At 38.5% G+C, this 22,034-nt stretch overlaps 1 protein-coding gene across 26 annotated transcripts in view; it reads right to left on the bottom strand.

Annotated features, from left to right (window-relative positions):
* LOC124381709 (neurexin-1a-like) overlaps nucleotides 1-19,322 on the bottom strand; it is a 316,092-nt gene extending 296,770 nt beyond the window's left edge. For 13 of the 26 annotated variants that reach the window (XM_046843553.1, XM_046843558.1, XM_046843570.1 and 10 more), the window contains exons 1-3: nucleotides 19,188-19,322; nucleotides 16,748-17,931; nucleotides 2,966-2,983 (exon numbers count right to left, since the gene is read on the bottom strand). In XM_046843553.1, the coding sequence (XP_046699509.1) occupies nucleotides 2,966-2,983; nucleotides 16,748-17,459 (730 nt within the window). In that variant the 5' untranslated portion in view covers nucleotides 17,460-17,931; nucleotides 19,188-19,322. Of the gene's footprint in view, nucleotides 1-2,965; nucleotides 2,984-16,747; nucleotides 17,932-19,072 lie in introns of all 26 variants that reach the window. The other 13 variants (XM_046843561.1, XM_046843566.1, XM_046843586.1 and 10 more) reach the window with 4 other exon arrangements.
* Nucleotides 19,323-22,034: the final 2,712 nt, after the last annotated feature.

Genomic DNA, 22,034 nt, shown 5'->3' with positions numbered 1-22,034 from the left:
TCAATTGACCTGAGCAAGCGGTTTAACATGATCCATTTGAATGGGTTTAGCTGTCAGTCTGCCAGCTGAGGTACATTTCCTGCAATCTGGAATCTGAATGGTCGGAAGGGGTTCGATTTATTTTCTCTAGAGGACGAGAGTAGTGCAAGTTCCTACAACGTCGTTCTGAAACGTTATTGTTTTTATAGAAACAACACAAATTGTCAAACTAGAAATACCTCACTATCTACCTAGCCAAACTTGCTTCTGCCAGCAACCTATTTCACAATAGCAACGTACACAAGGCTCATACAAAGCTTACTTGCTAGCAAACTTGTATATCTTTTCTCTTATTGGTATAGCAAGGTAAATATTAGACACTTGCTAGCAGACAAAACAAGATTATGAGCATTCGCTAATGTTAGCTAACTTGCTAGCAATTGCAGATCTTGCCTGATGTGGACAAGTGGTTTAACTGTTTGCTAACTTGAAACGATGTACTGACAGAGATTACTGTATAAGCTAGCTTCTTTGGTAGTAATGGACACTATATGAAGAAACGTTTGTGGACACCTGAGCACATGTTTTGTGTGATTTTTGAACTTCCACATTAAGTCCTCAATTGATCCTATAATATCCTCCACACTTCTAGAAAGATGATGCACTCGATTTTGTGGAGATCTGTGTGAGATTCTTTCACAAAAACAGGTACTGATGTTGGTATTGTGAGGAGGCTTGGGGTGATGTTTTAATTCATCCTAGGGTTGGAACTGTATAGCAAGAGTTCTTCCAACCCCTGTCAAGCATATCTCAATGGAGCTGGCTTTTTCGTACTGTGGGTCATGCTAGAAAAGGTTTGGGTCTCCTGATTCTCCTAAGGGAAACAAATCATGCTAACTCATCTAAAGACGTTTTTTGCAATTGTGTCTCTAAATTCGTGGTAACAGTTTAAAGAACTACTGCATATGGTTGGAGAAGTCAGGTGTCCCTGTACTTCAGTCCATGCAGGGGAATCGAGGTTTGCTTTATTGATTATTGGGGAAGAAATGAACAATGTTAGCCTCTGGATAAGTTGTTCTAAGTAATTGATGAGTTTAATGCTAGCGCTTGACTCGAGGTCAAATTAGCTAAGCTTACTACGTTTTTTTATTTTGTGGGATATTTTTTGCCCCAAAATTTTAAATTTTTTTTTCCAGAAGTTCAGCAGCTCCATCGCTCAAAAAAACTTGCAATAAAAACCTAGAGAATGGGGCTGAGGAATATCCTGACTCCACGCTAGGCATATCAGCTCACTCCAACCAGACAATCCGATTAAGAAAAACACTTTTCTTCCTATACATGATATATTTCTCACCTCTCTGTTTTTTTTCTTCAGGATGGATTTGGAAGGAATTTACTCGCCGTTAGTCAATATGGAGATCATGCAGATGGATGAGTTACCTTTTCAACCTTGAAGCAGAGGGTTTCCACCCATTGCTATGGAAACACAAACCCGACTAGGTTCTTAAAGAATGCACCCCACACGGTGTCAAGCCGAATTCAGATTTCATTTGAAATGGAAATTTACATATATGGCTGTCGCGAATTAGTTTTTAGAATTAGAGTCTAATTTTATTATTATTATTGTTATTAGTAGTAAATTTTGTCAGGTTTCCCCATAAAAAGATTTTGAATATAAAATTAAAATATAATAATAATTAATGAAATATTTGAGAAATGTATTTCGCATTACATTGATGCAGATTGAACCTTTATTCAGAGCACAAACCAAAAAAATATGTATATTGAAAAAAGTTTTATATTAAAAAAGCTTTATCTAAAAAAATCTCACTATAAATCTATTAATTTTTTTTTATTAACTTTTACTATAAAATATTTTCCACTTGATACTGTTTTTGTTCCAAAATTCAAGGCTGAAATCAGGAATAAAAAACAATAACTTAAAATGTATTTAGTAATAGCATTCTATTTAAATCATTTTCTAATATTTTTATCAAGCATTCTTCCTAGTTTAAAATATAGTCAATTAAAAAAATTGTCAATTAAACATTTTTTTTAATAAAAAATACAATTAAATAATTGTTGACCATCCATTTTTTGAACATCCAATTCAACATTTAATCCCCATTTGCTCTTATAACAACCTGAGATGTTCCACTAGATTTTGTGGGTACAGGTACTGATTAAGGGTGAGGACACCATAAAGTACCAAACTTTACTAGACATTTGTAGCTAAATAAATTTCACCCAAATTTCCACAAGCACACTCTAAGATCTAGTGGAATATCTTCAACTGCTGAGAATTTAGTTTTTTTTTTTATTATAATAAGCAAGAAATAAAAGTTTGAAATAAGAATTGTTAGAAATGTTTTGACAACTTTTATATTATTCTCATAATAAGTGTAAAGATTTATAATTGGTGCTAAAATTATTTTTCTAGTCTTATATATATATATATATATATATATATATATATATATATATATATATATATATATATATAGTTGAATCGCCTAATAAATACATATTTATACTTAAAAACCTTAAAATAAATGTTGTCCTAAGTTTAATTTATTTATAAACCAAAGTAGAAAGAGATATAGCATGTGACTAGCTATTTTTGGATCGACTAAAATATATTAGAAAATAAATGTTGACCTTTTTAAATATTTGATAGAAAATCATCAAATAAATTCATATTATTTTATTTAAAAATATGAAGTAAATGTTTGTTTTTATACCCCATGACTACAGTATTTAATATTATATAGTGCTCATATACTACATTTTTTACTAGAATTGAATTTGGTCGCTCGTAGCCTTTTGAAAATCGAAAATGTTGTCTCAAATTTATTTTCCAAAAAATTGAGAGCACGAATTATACTTACCATCCAGATGCTGCACTGAATCAACACTGTTCTAGCACATTGGGGTGAAAGTTAAGGTGAGTAAGTTAATATGGAGTAAAAAGTGTAGCAGTACCCACCTTCAGCACGGTTGTCTTCTGTAAGCACAGATGGGGCAGGGAGAGAGAAAGGAAAGACATTCATTAAGCAGCATGCAGACCAATACTTGCCGTTGCATGTCACCATGCAAGGCACCAAACATCACATGCAAGCGTCCTGATCACATGGTCACCTGATCACATGGTCACCTGTTCTCCAGTCCTGAAGGAGGAAAAGGTCATGGTGCTGCACTTTGTCTCTCAAATTAGCGTGTATTATTATAGTTAGGATTTTACGACTCGAGACCAGACGTGGTCCAAAGACCATGGAGTCTTTGTCTAGGTCCTAGACTAAGAGGAGTCTGGATTTTAATTTTAATTAATTTTTATTTTAAATCTGGTCAAGACCACAATTGCAGGAATATCAAAAAATTGTTGCTGCACTCTTTGACTTATCTGTGAACATCATTTTGTCTTGGTCTCAAGACTATTTTTTGGTCTCGGTCTTGTCTCGGATCTACTGTAGACTAAGAGGACTGTCATTTATTTCAAGATTGGTCAAGACCACAACTGCAGGGATCTTAAAAAAAAAGTTGTTGCATGTTCTAATTGATTTGTTAATGTTGATAATGTGACCAGTCTTGGTCTCGAGACCATTTTTGAAATATTGTCTCATACTAGTCTTAGGAACTTCCTTAGACTGCTGGTGCACAATTTTGACTCATTTGTTGACATTATTAACGTGATGAGAAGTAAAACATCCTGCATCGAATGCAACCCTAGATTTACTGTATTTGTTAACATTATTAATTTGACCAGTCCTGGTCTCAAGACCTTTTTTTAAGGTCTCGGTCTTGTCTCGGTCCCAGACTAAGCAGTCTCTATATAATGTGACCATTCCTGGTCTTGAGACAATTAATTTTTATTTCAAATCTGGTCAAGACCACAATTGCAGGAATATCAAAAATTGTTGTTGCACTCTTTGATTTATCTGTGTCTTTTGGAATACATAAACATGTGTCAAAAATGTTACCAACACTAATAGAAATGGCCTAAAAATTCACGATCTGATTGCAAAAAATAAGATTATGTAAGATTTTTTTTTGTTTTAGCTGATACTTGAAATAATTGCAAAATATCACAAAAGCAAGAGAGCAGTTTTCACAAATCAAATATATGCACGATTGCAAACAAGGTTTTTAAACAAACGTTTAATAAACAAGTTCATATTAAATGATTTAAGACACATTGTGGTTTTGCTTGATTTCTGTGATAAAATCGCTCCATAGTGTAGCATTTGACTTGGTCTCGCACTGCCATTGTCTTGTCTTAGTTTCAACCCATCAAATCTTGGTCTCAACACGCTCTGGTTTGCAACTTGACTCAATCTCTCTCTGTTTAGTCTTGGTTTCCTCTTGGTCTCGACTCAGTCTCACCCTTCTAGTCTTGGTCTTGTCCTGGTCTCAACCACTCAAATTCTTAAACTCGACACAATCTGTTCTTGGACTTGACTTGGTCTCCTCCTGCCTTGATAGTGACTCAGCCTCACCCTTCTTGGTCTTGTCCTGGTTTTAACCCCTCAAATTCTTGAACTCAACACAATCTGTTCTTGACTTGGTCTCCTTCTGCCTTGGTCTTGGTCTTGTGTAAGTCTCAAACCCTCAAAGTTTTGCAATTGTCTTGAACTTGACATACTTTGGTCTTGGACTTAACTTGGTCTTGTCTTCGTTTTAACCCCTCAAAGTCTTGGTCCACATTTAACACGCTTTGGTATTTGTCTTGACTTTGCACTTAACCCCTCAAAATCTTGTCTTCATCTTTGCATTATATGGCTTTCATGAGACGGACGTCCTGAACAATGGTGTGCCTCCAACTTGGTTACAATTTAAAGGTAAAAAAAAACATATGGCTGGCAGAGTCAAGTGTCCCTATACTTTTATATATTTGTATATCCCATGTAAATCACTGTAAATCACATCCCAAGATATCTCAGCAGTGGAGCGTGTCAGGCATTGTAAACCAAACTGGGTGTAAATGCAGGTAAAATTGTCCTCAATCGCTGTACCAAATTTCTTTAAGGCATTCAAAGCATTCCTTGGGATTCTATCAATTATCCTCATGGTGACTTTGATTTTTGGCCCCATATCGTTAATAGTAATAAAATTCAGAACTTGGTATTCAGCTGCGGTCCCTGAAGGGCTTTTTGTTTTTTTGGAGGGTGAATTGTTGTATTACATTACATTGCATTCGATTATATTATATTACATACAATGCTTGTGTTTTTAAAAATAATAATAATTTTTACATTTGCATCATTTGGCAGATACCCTTATCCAGAGAGACCCACATTTCTCATTCATACTGTACAACTGAGAAGCTATGAGGTTAACCTTGTGATCAAATTCACATTATCAACTTGCTTGTTAATATTATGAACGCCAGCTATGCTAATTCGTCTCCACTGCTTTTCTTTCTCTACCCATCCCGAATCATCCCGAGGTTGCTCCAGCTCAAGTTGTGTCCCATCTTCAAAGAAGTAGACGCCGACCCCGCAAACATCCCGAACCATCTAGAACGTACCAGCGCTATTTGGATCCCACTTCATGTAGAGTTAGACATTGGACCTCTTTGAATGTTTAAAGGCTCTGGCAGCTGGTGTTGGATCTATGATGATCTCAATTGTTGAGCTATTTTATGAGTTGCTCAGTAGCTCCTGGTTCCACAACGTCAACTAACTGTATGAGACTGTAGAAATAACATTACTCATAATCTTACACTCCGGTGCTCATGTTAGTTCTCACTCTCCAGTGTTCTGTATTGTTTAAAGACTATATTTACACTCTTGATGTCACCCAAATGAGGTTGAGGTTCCTCTTTTGAGTCTGGTTCCTCTCAAGGTTTCTTTCTCATAACATCTAAGGGAGTTTTTCCTTGCCACAGTCGCCCCAGGCTTCTCATCAGGGATAAATACACATCATTCACTTTAATAAAGTCCATTGTAAAAAGCGCTAGAGAAAATTACCTCAAGGGCCTTGTTTAGGGGCCCCAGGGGTGGCAGCTGGCTTGGATTTAAACTCATGACCTCCGGATTTTACATTTATGGCAATTGGCGGACACCCTTATCCAGAGAGTCTTATATTTATATCATTCATACTGTACAACTGAGCAGCTACGGGGTTGAGTTCCTTACTCAGGGGCCCTGGGGGTGGTATCAGGGTGTGGCTGGGATTTGAACTCATGACCTTTAAGATCCAAAGTCCAATGCCTTTAACAATAAGCTACCACCCCCATTTATATAATAATAATAAATAGCAACGTTAATTCAACGTCTTACCAGTTTTTATTGTTTCCCATCTTTAAGTGTTTCATGGTACTCTCACACACCTATTTATACTAGCCTGAGGAATGAGGGAATTGAAATTATAATGCACTTCCATATGAAGGTGTCTGCTGGATATGTTGCAAAAAGAAACATGGATTTGAATTCTCCTCTATTTCCATCCCCCTTCCATTGCACCGGGCCTGATTTGTCGGTAATGGAGTCACGTGAGTCAGCTGATCTCGGGACGTTGTTAGGACGAATGCTTTCACGTCTGGATGGTAAAAAGCATCCGACAGCTCAGCTTCCCCTTTATTCCTTTGACAATGCAGTTACGAAGGGGACACCGCGGCTAAGTGTCCAGGCTCTCTGCTGCGAATCGATGGAAAGCTACAGAGTGCGTTTGGTGCTGGATTACAGATGTGAGTGTGGTTTTGTTTGCCTCAGCTTTCTGATCACTACACAATATTTGTACCATTCTTTGGACAATCTTACAGTTATATGTGATCCTCTCTGAATTTTAACAGCACTTCCTCCAAGCCTGCATCATGACTCGAATCGTGTGCAGGATGATGTTACTGTGCAGAAGACATGTCTCTAGGGGTGGGGCAAGTAGAGTCTAGAGGGCATTTGATTGGACCTGCAGAGAGTAATAACTTTAGTAGTAGCTCATGCTGGTATACTGTATATAGAATGAACAGGCAGCTCAGTGGTTAAGGCTCTGGTTTACTGGTTGGGGGGTCAAGCACTGGTATCACCAATCTGCTATACTTGGGGCCCTTGAACAAGGCCCTAATACTCTTTGCTCCAGGGGTGCTGTGTTTTGAGTGACTCTGACTCCAGCTTTCCAACATTGCTCAGGTATTTGGTATCTTTGCCATTATATAAAAATTTTGTTAGCTTTTTTCCATAATTCAAAAAAAAAAAAAACAACTTCAGGAAGGTCTTAAATAAACCTTATATATACCCCATAAAGCCCAACAGTATTGCACTCTTGGGAACAATGTGAACACTGACTGCACCCCAGGCCTCCTCATCTCACCTACATCAGTACCTGACTTTACTAACCCCCCTTGTGGCTAAATGGATCTCATGCAAATGGGGACTACATTGCCTTAATATAAATCTAATATCAAACCATGACAGCTCATATGTATCAACTGTGCTAAAGCTGCCGTTTTTAATCTTACTCAAGAATCCAAAACCATGAAATATGAAGCTAATAATCCGAAATATATGCCAAATAAATCCAAACATTAAACTTTAATTCTAAAAATATATGCTAGCTCATACATTAGCATGACCAGTTGTCTTCTATTCTGTTTCTTTTTTGCTCGACCCAATCCTCTGGATAATTACTGACGAGTAGCTTATAGTCGTAATAACTTTAAATCCCAGAGGTAGCATTATACACACGACTTCTCACGCAACCTCACCGAACTGCTCATCCGATTTCACCTTTCAAATGAGATTAGAGTGAAAAACAAATTAGAGGCTTGCTTATAAAAAAAAAAAAAAAAAAAAAGGTCAGCTATTTCTGAAGGTTTCGGTCCAAAAAATATTATAAACACTTCCTGAATAAATAATTGAATCCTTTATTTATATAATATAATTTTTCAACTGCAATCTGCATTTAAAGTATTCTAACAGGGAAATAAATGGATAAATAATATAATAATAATAAAAATAAAAAAAACATCTTTTGTGATGCTAAAACATCTCTTTTCAAGATCTCATTCTTATCCATCAGTCACTAATTCTCACATTTCCAGCCTTCATATCTACACAAACCACAATACAGCTGCCAGTTTCTCATACTTATTAACAACTAAAACTGAATTATTACACTATTATTAAAAAAAAGTATTGGGACACTTTTCCAGCCATATGTGGTTCTTCTCCGAACTGTTATCACAAACATGAGGGCGTACAATTGTACAGGACTTTGGATGATGAGCATGAACCTTTTCCTTTAGTTGGATTAGGAGACCCAAACCTGTTCCAGCATGACCCACAAAGTGCCCAAAGAGAACTATCGAACAGCATTAGGATGATAAACGTCAGTACCTGACTTCACACCCTTATGTGTGGATGGACAAATCTCTGAAATATCTTCCTAGAAGTGTGAAGGTTAATATAAAGACGTTGGTGTATTTTTCTTTCTATTTCATATTCACTGCAGCATTGTTTATGGTTTCTATCAGGTATTTTTAAGATCTGCACCACCTATTGTTACTCACACAGTCACACAGACACACACACTCCCTCCAGGAACAAAACATGAGCTTAAATATCATCAGGATTTGGTTTGTTCCGCACGTCACCACGCCGGGAGAAAACAAACGCAAAGCGACGACACACCGGGTGGTGGAATGTGAGCGTTCACGCTGGGAAAGCAGGCGGTGTTACACGTGAGACGGCACATTTGCGTTTCCGTGCTGTGGGCGTTCAAGCTCGTCGCACCCCTAAATGCTTTTTTTTGTTGTTATGATGAGTGTTAGATGCCGAGCTTGAGAAAAACAAAATGGCTGTAAAGGGGATTTTTGGCAGACAAACAGCACTGATTATTATATTTAAGTCATGAGCAATGATTTAAAAGCACCTGCAACCCAGATTTCACTTTGAATCTTTTTCGCAGGCGTCTATTCGCGGTTATTACGGAAAGGAAAGCGGCACGGGGTGCCAAAACCTTTCGATTGGAATTGAATTCAAGATATTTCCACTTGCCAAGGTGCCAATTTGTTGCAGCGTTTAATAGGTGTTATCGAAGTTTCAAGACGAGCTCTGTTTACAAGAAAGTACTTCATTTAGCCACATTTACACACCGTCACTTTTAGAATAGTCCCCTTGCAGAGCAATACTGTGCCCCCAGCATTCCTGCCACTTCTGAAATGTATCCTGGAAGTCTTGCATATCAAGCATCTTCAGAGATTTACACTGGATTTCCGCAACCAGCTGGATCTTTAGGGAAGAAGTCGAAGTGTGCAGGAGCCAAATCTAGCACATAGGGTGGGTGCGGGAGTGAGATCATGTTGTTTTCCGGGAGAAACCCGCGTCTGAGGAGACAGAACGTCTTTTGGTGCACTGACTTATGACGGTCGGTGTTCCCTATGACCGTGTATGCTGCCATATGTTGGTGTGTTACAAAACTTGTGACGTTCACTATGACAGCTCGGTTTCATCTCCAACAACTTTGTCTTTGCTGAATCTGTTTTATCTTCTGAGCTTATCTGTGGTCTTCTGATGTACTGTACGAGCCACCCAGACGTGTTGACGTTTCCATGCAGGGTGTAGAAGCTCGGATCGGAGAAAAAAACTTGGCCCAGAAATCACGCAATTGTCACTTCCTTTTGAGCACAATACCTTCGTATTGCTGTGTCTCTCGACATTGCTGTCATCTTCAAGCCCTGATGTGTAAACAACACAATCTGGCAACGCTTTTGCCAGACACGGCTTTGGGCACAAATCCTGTCTCGGAATGTGTATGCACATTTACGCACTCGATTCGAGGGGATCCCAAGAATGGAATGCAATCCGAAATGATTACACCCGAGTTCCCAGTCATACAATGTCCCTAGGAAGCATTGAAGCTTAACGTTTCAAGGATGTCGACAACTACATATGTCCTTAATGATGGGTGTGGCTTAAATGTTAAGCATTCTGTGCCAAACACAAGTGTAGCAAAGTGGGCATAGCTAAGGGACTCGGATAACCATGATGAAGTCGGATTTTCTCACAGAAACGTGGCAAAAGCTTTGCGGGGACGAGGTTCAGCATTTTCCCTGGTACTTTGACCCAATTCAATGGACCAGACCATACATTTATACGTTGGAATGTAATTTCACGTGGTTGCTAAGCGACAGTGTTGGAGAAACATATTGGGACATCACAGCAATGAAAAATCTAAAGAATCTCTTGGACTGATACGGCTAAATCTGGCAACCTGATTCTCGTAATTACACTATTGTTTTTAGGCAGAGGTTTTGCAAAATGTTTTGAGCACACTCGAAACTGAAAGTCCAAAAAATAACTTCTTGGCGGTGTCTTCTTATTCGGACAATTTTCCTTTCAAAACAGGAAGTCCGAGACAACGACTGAAAGCATTCGAGATACACCACAATCCTGATAGCAACTCGAGGTGGCGAGCTAGCAAACTCTAATTTTTGGCATGAACGGGTGTAGTAAAGTGGGCGGGGCCGGGTGACAATTGGTTGGAATGACAATAAAAGCCCTACTCACTTAACCTTACTAAATAAGGCTTCCAGGAAACAAAGTATGTCATGTATGGCTCGTGTGTCTCCTCTGATTCTTCTGAAGGCGATTAATTTTCCACAGGTCATGTTATCGCACTTGTTGTGAGACGTCCTCTTTCTTTAGCAGTCATTCACTTGCACATTCACCTAAACAGACTTAAAAAAAAAAAATAATAATTAATTGTCGACATTTTCTGGGTTTCTGCAAGGAGGTTTCTGAACTTTGACGCAACATAGAAGGAGTCTCCAGTGTCAGAACACTTTCTATGGACACTTTCGTAGACGTCTAAGCATCCAAAGCCCATAAACAACCCGTTCGTCAGAATTCCCAGTGGAACGTTGACGTAAATTAGATTAATTTAAGTCAAACATAGCCGCCAAATTGCTTTCTGTGGTTCAACACGATCCAGATGGTGAACGATTCGTCGAGCCAGACTAAACGTAAATGATGAAAAAGACTACCATGATACAAATGTAAATGCTGTTAGTTAGCTAATTGTTATGAACAGACTGTCTGTATGTTTTATGCTAATTCAAGCTGAATAGGTTAGACTAGCTTGATTCACTATATGGATAAAAGTGTATTGGGACACCAGATTTTTTTTCCAGCCATATGTGCTTCTTCCTCAAACTATTAGAACAAACGTTAAACTGCTATAGAGTTCCAACCCTATTGAACACCTTTGGGATGAATTGGAACATCACCCAGGGCTCCTCACCTCACCTACATCGCCTGACTTTACTAACACCCTTGTGGCTGAATGAATCTCCACAACATCTAGTGGAACATTTTCCCAAAAACAGTGGAGCTTTTTTTAGCACAAAAAACGGGATTAATGTGGAATGGGACGTTCTAAACGTTAGCACTTTGGCAACTTAGCCATATTTTATAAACCCACAGTATTAGGTAAGGCTAGCAAACAAGTAATAGCCTAGTGATTAAAACATTGGACTTCTGATCAAATGGTCTCGAGTCCAAATCTCATTACCACCAATCTGTGACTTAAGCAAGGTCCTTTTTCCTCAACTGCTCAGTTGAATAAATGACACAATTGTAAGTCGCTCTTGTTCACATTTGTTTTTTTTTATTATTATTTAATCCTCCAGGCAATAATTTAGGCTATGTTTATTTGCCAGACTTCTAACCAAAGCAAAGTAAATCCACCTTTCATCCAGGGACAAGATCACAACTTCTCATTAAATTAGCCACGGCGCTAAATCGCACGCAATCACGCCACACACACAGCGTAAAGGAAAACTGATTTTAGTGTTTTCGGTTCAACCAGGTGAGAAGAAAAAATTGGTCCCACAGCATTCGAAGCGAAAGGATAGAGAGAGAGAACCAATGAGAGTGAGTCATGCTGCACATCTCCCTGATTTCTCTAATGAGAGGCTCAGAGCGAAGGCTAACACAAACACAAGCACTGCATCAAAATGATTGTTTCAGCCAAACAAAGGGATTTGTGCTAGCGGCTGCGTGAAGGGTGCAAATCCTTTAATCCCCTCGGCTTGATCAGAGTAATGAATAAATGCTTTTAAATTATTTAATGGATAGGTCAAAGTCCCAAAAATAGACAGATGACAAAAAAGAAATAAATGACGCATCTCAGAGTCAAAGTTACACACGGTCCTTCCGAACCTGACGAGGATTAATGCTGGACCTGGATTATAGTTTATAAATAGTCCCCATCTCTAACTTATCTAAGGTAGAATCTGCTGTTTAGGCAGGGAGAAAATTAACCCGGTTTACTTCCCCGAACAGACCTGTTTGGCGATTTTTTTTTTTTCATGATCCAGATGTTAAATTCAACAGGGCCAACAGTGTACGCTGGAAAACTTTAGCTAGTGTGTAGCTACAGCCTATGAAATGGATCTAGAATACAATAAAAGCTGCATGTATGTGCGATTCAAAACAGATCCTCTTCTCGTGCTGTATTTATTCATTGAATTCCAACAAATTAGCGCTAGCTAGCTAGAATACCGCCGCATGACTTGTTCAAAACCTTTCTAAATTCTCAGGCTCTCCCGGGTCTTTTTTCACCTTGCACTGCACTATAGTCCACACAAATCCTCAACCACTATTTGACTAGACTCACTATATCTCAGGGTACAAGGAAGGTATGTTTGAAAGTTCTGGAACTCTGGAACATCATGGCCCCCGTGTGATGCCCAGAGTTGCTAGCAGCCTTCAAACCACGTCTAAGGACATACTGTACCTCCATTTAAACTATATACCTTACCAGCTGAGGTCTTCCCAGAAAACTGGTGATATTCTCAAGAGTCCTAACAAACCAGCATCAGAATGTATTTCTTGACTTTGTCAACCAAATCGTTCTGGAACAGGGGACGTCCCCCAAATAGCATAAACATATCTTTTGCTCGGGAAATGATTCAACCACCTTTTACTAGTCAAACGTTTTGCAGTGGCCATGACTTGAGACGTTTTACAGTAGAAATAAGTCTCTGTGGCTAAACTGTTCTCAGAGAACAGTCATTTGCTATTTTTCACACAAGCAGAAGCAGTGTAGTTCTTAAGGCATTGGAATTGGGTTCTGAAGGTAATGAGTTCAAATCCCTGCCACACCAAAGCTGCAATGGGCAATTCAGCAAGTCTCTTAACCCGTAACTGCTCAGTTGTAGGGATAAGATAAATGTTTAGGTGATTTTGGTTTTGTAGATAACAGGTAACCATCAGGTCACGACCGCCTAACAACTCCAATTCCCAGCAAACATTGCAGCCTTTAAAATGGCCGCCATGGACTACAATTCCGGCATACAGCCCTCAGTCTGCAAGCTACTGACTGGCCACGAATGGGCTCAATTGCACCTATACTTACACTTACACACACACACACACACACACACATTATAAAGAGGCACAAATGGCAAAGTTATCAATCACTCGCTGACTTTGTATCACTGTGTAGATCGCCTGTTTTGTTTTTGACTGCATTTCGCATTCTGGATTGAATTAAGAGACTCTGATTGCATCCATCCATCCATCACCTCATAACCTGAAGGTAAGAGCAATTTTAAAATGAGCTAGGGTTAGCATGTCTGTTATTTGATGCTAATTCAAATTGAAATGACTGGGATACGTCTCAAGCTGCAGTCTTGTTTAAATGAACACCACAAACGTTTTAGAGGTATTTCGGGTTTATTAAAAATACAAATTTGGACTAAACAAACATTAGAATGTTACTTTGTGTTTTGTTTGGAGGCTGCGTTTTAGCTAGCTATAAACTTGCAGACATGACGACAAATTCCCTATTTTTTTAAACCTACCCCACTTAGCTTATATCAGGTATTTGGCTATTTCACCTCTTTTCAATTGTATTTTAAAGATTTTTTAGACAAAAGTATTGGGACACCTGACATTTCCAGCCGTATGTGCTTCATCAAACTGATACCACAAATTTGGGGGCACACAATTGTCTTTAGATTTGCTAGCATTAAGTTTTCCCTAGATTTGAGCTAGGAAACCCAAACCTGTTCCAGGACGCCAGTAAGTGCACAAAGCCATCTCAATAAAGAAATGGTTTCCATGGGTTGGAGTGAAAAATCTGCTATAGAGCCCCAACCCTCCTCACCTCACCCACATCAGTACGTGACTGAATCTCCACAAATCTTTAAAATCTGGTGGAACATCTTCCCAGAGTTGAGGTTATTATAAGAGGAAATGAACTAAATGTGGAATGGGATGTTCAATGCTCAGGCGTCAACAGAGTGTATTTCACAACAGGAACCAAGAACCATGCGAAGATCTTGCTATTCGTTCTACGAGCTCCATAGCTACTGCTCGCGTTCACACTTGCTTCGGCCGAGATCGGCGGTATATTCATGCGTGTGCGTCAACTTAGTATAGTTTCTGTGGTAACAGTTGTTCACTTTGGCATGTACGTCGGATGCTGCACATACAGTACGTAAAAAACAATTTGGAAACAATTTATAGAATTGGTGTTTTTTTCTGAGGAGACATTTATTTAGCATTCCTGGAAGGAGTCTCCAGGTCGAGAGGTAAAGTTTGCAGACATCTTCAGGTTTTTTTAGAGGTCAAACTGTCCTGATTGTTTTCATAAATTGATAGAAACATTGAGATATAAAAAATTGTTGAATTTATCTGTAAAATAGCCTGCACTTTCTCAAATTTTATAAAATCTAACCCCCAAATACCCCACATTTTTTGTTCCTAGTAACTCGGGTTTACTCAAGAATTTACAATACCAATGACATTATATGCAAGTACAATTAATATGTACAAAAAAAATCTAATATATTTCACTCATATGGATTTATAGGGGTGCCAGTAATTGTGTTACACATATTCTACCAAAAATTTTATTTATTTATTTTTTTTATTTAATTTTTCTTAGATGAACCTGTGTTGTTGGCAATTGTTTGTTACTAATGTTTTTGGACCAAAAGAACAGAAATTAAGAATTTTTTTTTTTTTTGCAAAAAATTCTATCGCAGCGCTAACGTCATAGGCCACCAAATCCTACGTGACGCCCCGTCCGCAGCGCACCTTGGGGGACGTCACACAAACATTTCGAACTAATTAGGTCTTCCAGGAAACGCTAAAAAGGGCACGATGAAACGTTTTAAAGGTCGCAGAGTCATGGTAACCGATTAGTGATTTAGATTACAGCGGGATTGGAAGATGTGAACAAATGTAATAACAACAAGACAGAGGAAAATAAATAAAGAATTGCATTTTGAGTACGGGGTGACAATTCAAATCCATGTTTCAACGATTTCTTTTTTTTAATTATTTTTATTATTATGACTGAGTTTTTAAAGTAGGCCTTATTATATATTTGTATTTGATGTCATATTTTTTTCTATTACATAACTCGCTAGTTAGCATGACAAAAGTGAGACCAGGAACTAGCTTGTCGGACAAACAAAACTCTTCAGCAAACCTGGGAAAACTCTCAACTTCTTTTAAAAGTGCAACCAGAGACCAACACCTCTTCATCACACCACTGCATCACACCTAGCACTGAGGTAACGTATCATTATATAGATGAGTACAATTATAGATTAGCAAAGGAGTCGATGTTTTTAAATTAAAAAAACTTTTTGAGGCCACTGATAAGAGAAAAAAGGAAATAAAATATACAGTATATATTTAGTTTAAACATGTTCGATTAGATGTTAGCCACTGATTAGAAAGAAAGAAAGAAAGAAAGAAAGAAAGAAAGAAAGAAAGAAAGAAAGAAAGAAAGAAAGAAAGAAAGAACATTTAAGAAAAAAAATGTAAAAAAGAATGAAAATTTAAGAAAAAAGAAAAAAAGAGAGAAAATGTAAGAAAAAAAGAAAGAAAATGTAAGAAAATTTTTTTCAAAAGAAACAAAATGTCAGAAAAAGAAAGAAAATGTAAGAAAAAATTTTTAAAAGAGAAAATGTAAGAAAAAAAAAAGAAAATGTAAGAAAAAATAAATAAATAAATAAATAAAAAAAATCAAGGAATATAATTTGCCTGTTTTTAAAAAAATGAAATTTTTGTGGCGAGAGAGAGAGAGAGAGAGAGAGAGAGAGAGAGAGAGAGAGAGAGAGAGATTTAATTTTTAAAAAAGGCAGGAATATAACTTTGCAAAAAAATGAAAAAGGGCCTTCACGGCCTGTGAAAAAACAAGCAAACAAAGATACAAAAAAAATAAAATGATTAATATTGCCAGGAATATCATTTTACTGTGTGAGAAATGAAAAAAAATACACTTTTTCAGAAAATCCTATCAAGCATTGATTGCAGTCACTGTGTATTCTATATCCTAAAGGTTTCATTTCACGCTAGCAAGCTAACCTGTTGTTTTACATAATATTACAGCTAGCCTAGTCCTATAGATCTTGTTAGCAATCGAAGCCTCAAGTTTACACTTGAGTCAAGTCGTTTGCATCCCTGGCTTTACACAATATAAATAAACTATGAAATATAAAAAACTAAAATCATTACAAAAGCGTTTTGTTAAAGACAAGCTATACAGCTATCATTAGCGATCATGAATTTCGGACAAATTTATATTTTCAGTTAAAAAAAAATGTAATTCAGTGTTCTATACAATAGTAGCTTAGCTATTGATAAGCGTAATACAAAAGTACCAATAGATCCTTTGCTAGCAAGCTCACTCGATGCGCTATTGAATTATATATACACTGTATATGCTAGGTCGCTGACTTCCAAGACAAATGGAGGGTTCCAGCGAGTAAAATTATTCTTCTGAATTAGCAAAAGCGATCCGGATGTCTTACCTTCGGTGCAGTCTTTTCCCTGGAATCCCGTCTCGGAGCAGTTGCATGTGGGCTCGTTGTCGACGACGCTGCAAACTCCTCCGTTGAAGCACATGTTCTCGTCGTCGCACGCGTCGCTGTCCACCCCCGCGCTGTTTAGAATAACAGGAACCGAGTCATTGACTTTGAGGTTGGTTATCCAGCCTTCAAAGGGCACTTGGTCCTTGACAGCGTTCGAAGTCAGACGGAGCGCCACAGACCGTAGCTCCGGCGGTATCCCTCCTAAGAACAGGTGACTGAACACGGTCATGTCCCGTCTCTTGGACTTCACCTCCACCCACTTGACCTCATTGTCCACGATCAACGTGGTGTTCTGGAAGTTCCTCTTTATGGTCACGGCGTGCCACTGGTCGTCGTTGACCGGTACGTCTGAGAGCACAACCACGGGCTCGGCGCAGAAGATCGAGAAGCGGAGTCCGAGCTTGCCGTTGTTCATGAGCAGCTCAAGGAAGTCGCAAAAGCCCTCGTCGTCAAAGTACACCAAGAGGCCGCGGGAGCTCTTGGTTTTCATGTTAAAACTCATCTCACTATCGCAGCAGGCGTTCCACATCGGGAATGCCATCCACTGGCCCTCGGCTCCTGAGAACTTCAGGCCGGCGCTGATATCCACCAGGGTGCACACCACAAGTCCGACCGAGAGCAGACGAGCCCCTGGACACATTCGCAGCACCATGCTGAAGCTGACGGTTCCTAAATATCTGAAACAAATGTTCTCCAGTAAAATGGTTCAAACAATTTCTTAATGGAGACTGGATCCCAAAAAAACACGAACGACCTTGGCTCTGCTGCTGAAGGGCAGAACGGACATCCTCGCCATGAATCCTGCACAGGAGGAGGCAACAGGACCCCCTAAAGAGAACATTCTTTAGCCAGCATTGGACGAGACATCTAGGTTAGTCCAGTAATGAACCAGCAGTGCTCTCAGGGTGCTCAGGTTTCTCAGGGTTCTTCTGCTTCTCTCTTGCCCTCTTTATGATCCAAGATCCTCATAGTCGGAGGAGAACAAACACACAAACTTGAGCGTGCAACATGCTAAAAGCTACGCTCAGGCTTCTTGGGTCACAGGAAACATAAGCAGGGCATGTGAGAGGCTCACGCCGCCGAGATGTTCTGCACGACACTCATCATCACACCGTGAGCTGAGTCTACAGAGGAAGGAAGAAAGAAAGGAAATAAGGAAGACAGAAAAAGAAAAAAAAGAAAGGTCAAAGAAAGAAAGAAAAAGAAACAGAGTTTGAGAATACAAGAAAACAAAAAAGGAATATAAAAGAGAAATAAAGAAAAAATTATCATACATATTTCATACATATTTCATACATATTTACTCCACTTTTTGGACATCCAGAACCTTCAAGAATTCTCTGTCTGTCCTTCTGTAGGAAATTAAGAAGGTTCTAAATAAAAACCTTCATAAATCACGAGCCACTTTTACAAACCATTAGTTACATAACGACACCTGAAAAATTTTTTTTCTTTTTTATTTTTTTTTGGAAACGTACCAAGCACTTAGATGTTCCCCACCTTGGGTTTCTTGAGGGTTCTTTGAAGGTTCAGGCAGTAATTATGGGTTTCTACTAAAACAAAGAAAAGGTTTTGCATGGAGCTTGGTCTGGGAAAGAAGAGGAATCAAGAGGAACCAAGGAACCTTTAATGGTTCCACGTGCTTATTTAAATGAAATTTTCAGGACCTTCTTCATATATATATATATATATATATATATATATATATATATATATATATAAAAATGTTTTTTTGTTTTGCTTTGTTTTTTTTTTTTTAGACATGACAGTTTTAGATTTCCCAAAAATGAAAAAACACACTGTGTTAGATATAGGAGAGCTCGGTCCTCTCTCTCTCACACACACACACACACACACACACACTGCATTGTTTCATGTACAGGCACGCGCACATGGAGGCTGCCTGTGCACTTTTTTACACCCTTTATTCAATCCTGGATGTCCATATGTGTGTGTGTGTGTGTCCGTGTGAGTGAGATTGAAGCTATTCAGAATCTGATCTGTGCAGAACGGACACCCTGTTGCAGAACCCAGGGCAGGAACAGCGCAATGCCCAAGTTGCAATGTTTCAACTTGCGCATCGATAGCGCATCACTCCTGGTTCTTCCTCTTTGTTTGAGGAACGCTTTCTCACATCCAAACGTTTTGCACTCTCTCCGGCATGCAACGCAACACACACACACACACACACACACACACACATTGCACTGATCATCTTCCAACCCTGATAAAACAGGAAACGAAAGGAACAAAGTCGGTCATTACGTAGCTTACGGTGTTCACGGCTCGGGCACGGAGCTCCACATCGACTCGACGCATCCTGCCCCAGACCAAGAAGCAGAAGAGAACAATCATGCAGTTAGAGAGGAAATGGCTTTACCTCGAATGCTCTGCAAGTTGAGACGTAGAGAATCCGCTGTGTTTTGTAAGGAGTGACAGAAAGACATGGGGAGAGAGAGAGAGAGAGAGAGAGAGAGAGAGATGAGGAGGAGGAGGAGGAGGAGGATGAGATGCCGTTTCGCTCTCACTGCCAGGCTGAGACTGAGAGTGGGTCATGTGACACAGCTCCGGAGTGGGTGTGGTTTCAGAGGCGCTGCAGCACCTTGGGCAGCTCCGTACACACACACCACACACACACACACACACGCTTCACTCTCCAATGAGCTGTAATGAGGATTCATACATGATTTTTGTTCACACACTTCTTTTGTCCTGTGCTGTGTGTGTGTTCATTCGTATTTTTGCCACGTTCTACTGCAAAGAGTTCTACCATCGCAGAGAATCCTTCTGAAAAAGCTTTCTAAAGTTCACTTGAAAGCTACACAAAGCCAAAACAGGATGTCCTGGACCTCCTGCTTGGGTGCAGGTGAAAAGAACAGAAGCGTGACGCAGGGTTTTACCGCACCAGTTATGATAAATAGAGGAGTGGCTTCGGAATAGAGTTGCAGGACGTCCTGAAAGCAGCAGACGAGCGTTTACATAAGGAATTGAATTGAATTGAGCGTTTACATAAATCAGACACAAATATATTACTCTGTAATAATAATAATAATCATGATCATAATAATTATTACTATTATTATTGCTGTTATTATTATTTTGTTACGATTATATCAATGTTTTTATTATTTTTTATATTTTCTTATATTTTATATTTTGATTTATGTTATTATTATTATGTATGGCTCTCATTATTATTATTATTATTATTATTATTATTATTATTTAATTTAGAATGTATTTGATTATCATTTATTTAATTCCCTATTACATTATTAAATTAATATATTATTTTCATCATTTTTTTATTTAGTTTTTTAAAATATGATTCTTCTTATAATTATTTATTTGTTTTTCTGTTTGTTTGTTTGTTCATTGCATTTGTTGTCTATTTTTTGTCTTAATAATTGGTATCATTGTTGTCGTCGTTGTTGTCGTTGCTGCTGTATTAAATTGATTTATTTTTCCTTTTTATTATTATTATTGTTGTTGTTGTTGTGGGCAAAGCTCGACAGATACAAACTACGCCTTTTCATAGTAATTCCAAATTCTATTTGTTTGTTTGTTTGCTTTTTTTTTTGGGGGGGGGGATTAAATGTATTTAAACAGGTCTTAAAAAAGAGTATCTGAGTGCTAGTTCAGTTGTGGGGATTAATTGTAACGTTCTCATCATTTCACTAATTTAAAGCTATTTTATTGATTGACAAAATTGAGAAATGAGAAAGAAATAAACCGGTATGATATGAATGGATCCTTTGAATCATTTGAAGAATTATAAATATATAATACTGGTTTATTCATGCAGATTTGAGAATTTTTTTATTTTTCTATGCGCTTTTTTTTTTTTTTTTTACACCTGCCACGATAAACCTTAGCATTTCCTTTAACCATGTAAAATGTTTTTTCTGAGCATGTAGGTGGAGAAAACAGCCAGGCCTTTCACATTTTTACACAAGTCAGTCCATACTGCAGCCTGGAGTGCTGGAGAAAGTCCAGAAGGACGTCTCTGACTGAATAGGAAATAAATTCATTCATCTCAAGTAAGCATTTTATCCTGGACAGGGCTGCGGTGGATCCATAGCCAATCCCTGGACATGAAGTAGGAATACAAGCTGGAAGAGACACCTTCGTTCCCATGCACTGCGCGCGCGTGCGCACACACACACACACACACACACACACCCCTTCAAACCCTCTGTTGCTGGATTCTATTTAGAATCTATAAAATGGTTCCTTGACAGTGACACTTCCCTCCTGGGTGCTCTCTCAGTGCTATGAGAGAATTTGGAGAAGGAGAAGGTTCTAGATTAGCCAACAGTTTCAATTTGGCCAATAGACTTCATCTAATAAAGGGAGAAGGTTGAAAATGGAAGTCTGTTACGATGAGCTGCAGTCCGGATGGAATTGAAGTATGGAATGGTAGCCATATTGGTTCAGGATTCCTTTAAACCTATTGGAAGTCTCCAAACCATTAAGCTTCCACCTCCATGTTTGACTGTGGGGTTGAGGCAGGCTGCTAATACCTTTCCCTTCTGGTCTCCTTCTTCCACAAGTTCTTCTAGTAGACATAAAAATGTCCAATTTAGACTTTCTTTTAGTGATTTATTGTCCCATTCATAGATAGATGGATGGATGGATGGATGAAAGGATGGATAGAAAGATCCTTGTGTACGTTCATAAAACAATGCCGTATCTATTGATGCGTTTCTCCCAAGTATCGTCTGTGCTCGGGCTCCCTCTGCTGTCCGTCTGAGATCAGGTCCTAAACCACAGCGAAACCAAAGGAAGACCCCAAACACACCCCTGCCATCATTTCTCATGCAAATCTGAGCACTTTGGTGTTGTTTTTTTCTAACCATGCACAGATGGAGTGAAGAAAAAAAAACAAAAACAAAAAACCCTACCTTGGCTTTGTTCGTTTCTGGATAATGATGAACTAATTATAATTATGTGATTATGTGGGCACAAAGCCTGCGCCTATTACTTTTGGTAATTATTTTATTATAACTATTTCCCCGGAGACGTCGGATGATGACAATTCATCAGAAAAGAGTTATGCTTTGTTGAACTCTGTAATTGCAATGGCTTAATCCCATTACCTCCTCAGTGCTGCTTCTCACTTGCTCATAAACAAATGTTGGCTTGCGTATTATTCTCTTCTGCTTCTTCTTTTTTTTTTTCACAACAGTCAGTTTTTTTACACCAAGTGACTTTGAGAATGGTTCTA

The sequence above is a fragment of the Silurus meridionalis genome, chromosome 28 (genome assembly GCF_014805685.1).
Source record: "Silurus meridionalis isolate SWU-2019-XX chromosome 28, ASM1480568v1, whole genome shotgun sequence".
NCBI classification, from domain to species: domain Eukaryota; kingdom Metazoa; phylum Chordata; class Actinopteri; order Siluriformes; family Siluridae; genus Silurus; species Silurus meridionalis.
The sequence above is the reverse complement of the archived record's forward strand: the minus strand, read 5'-3'. Positions and strand labels throughout refer to the sequence as shown.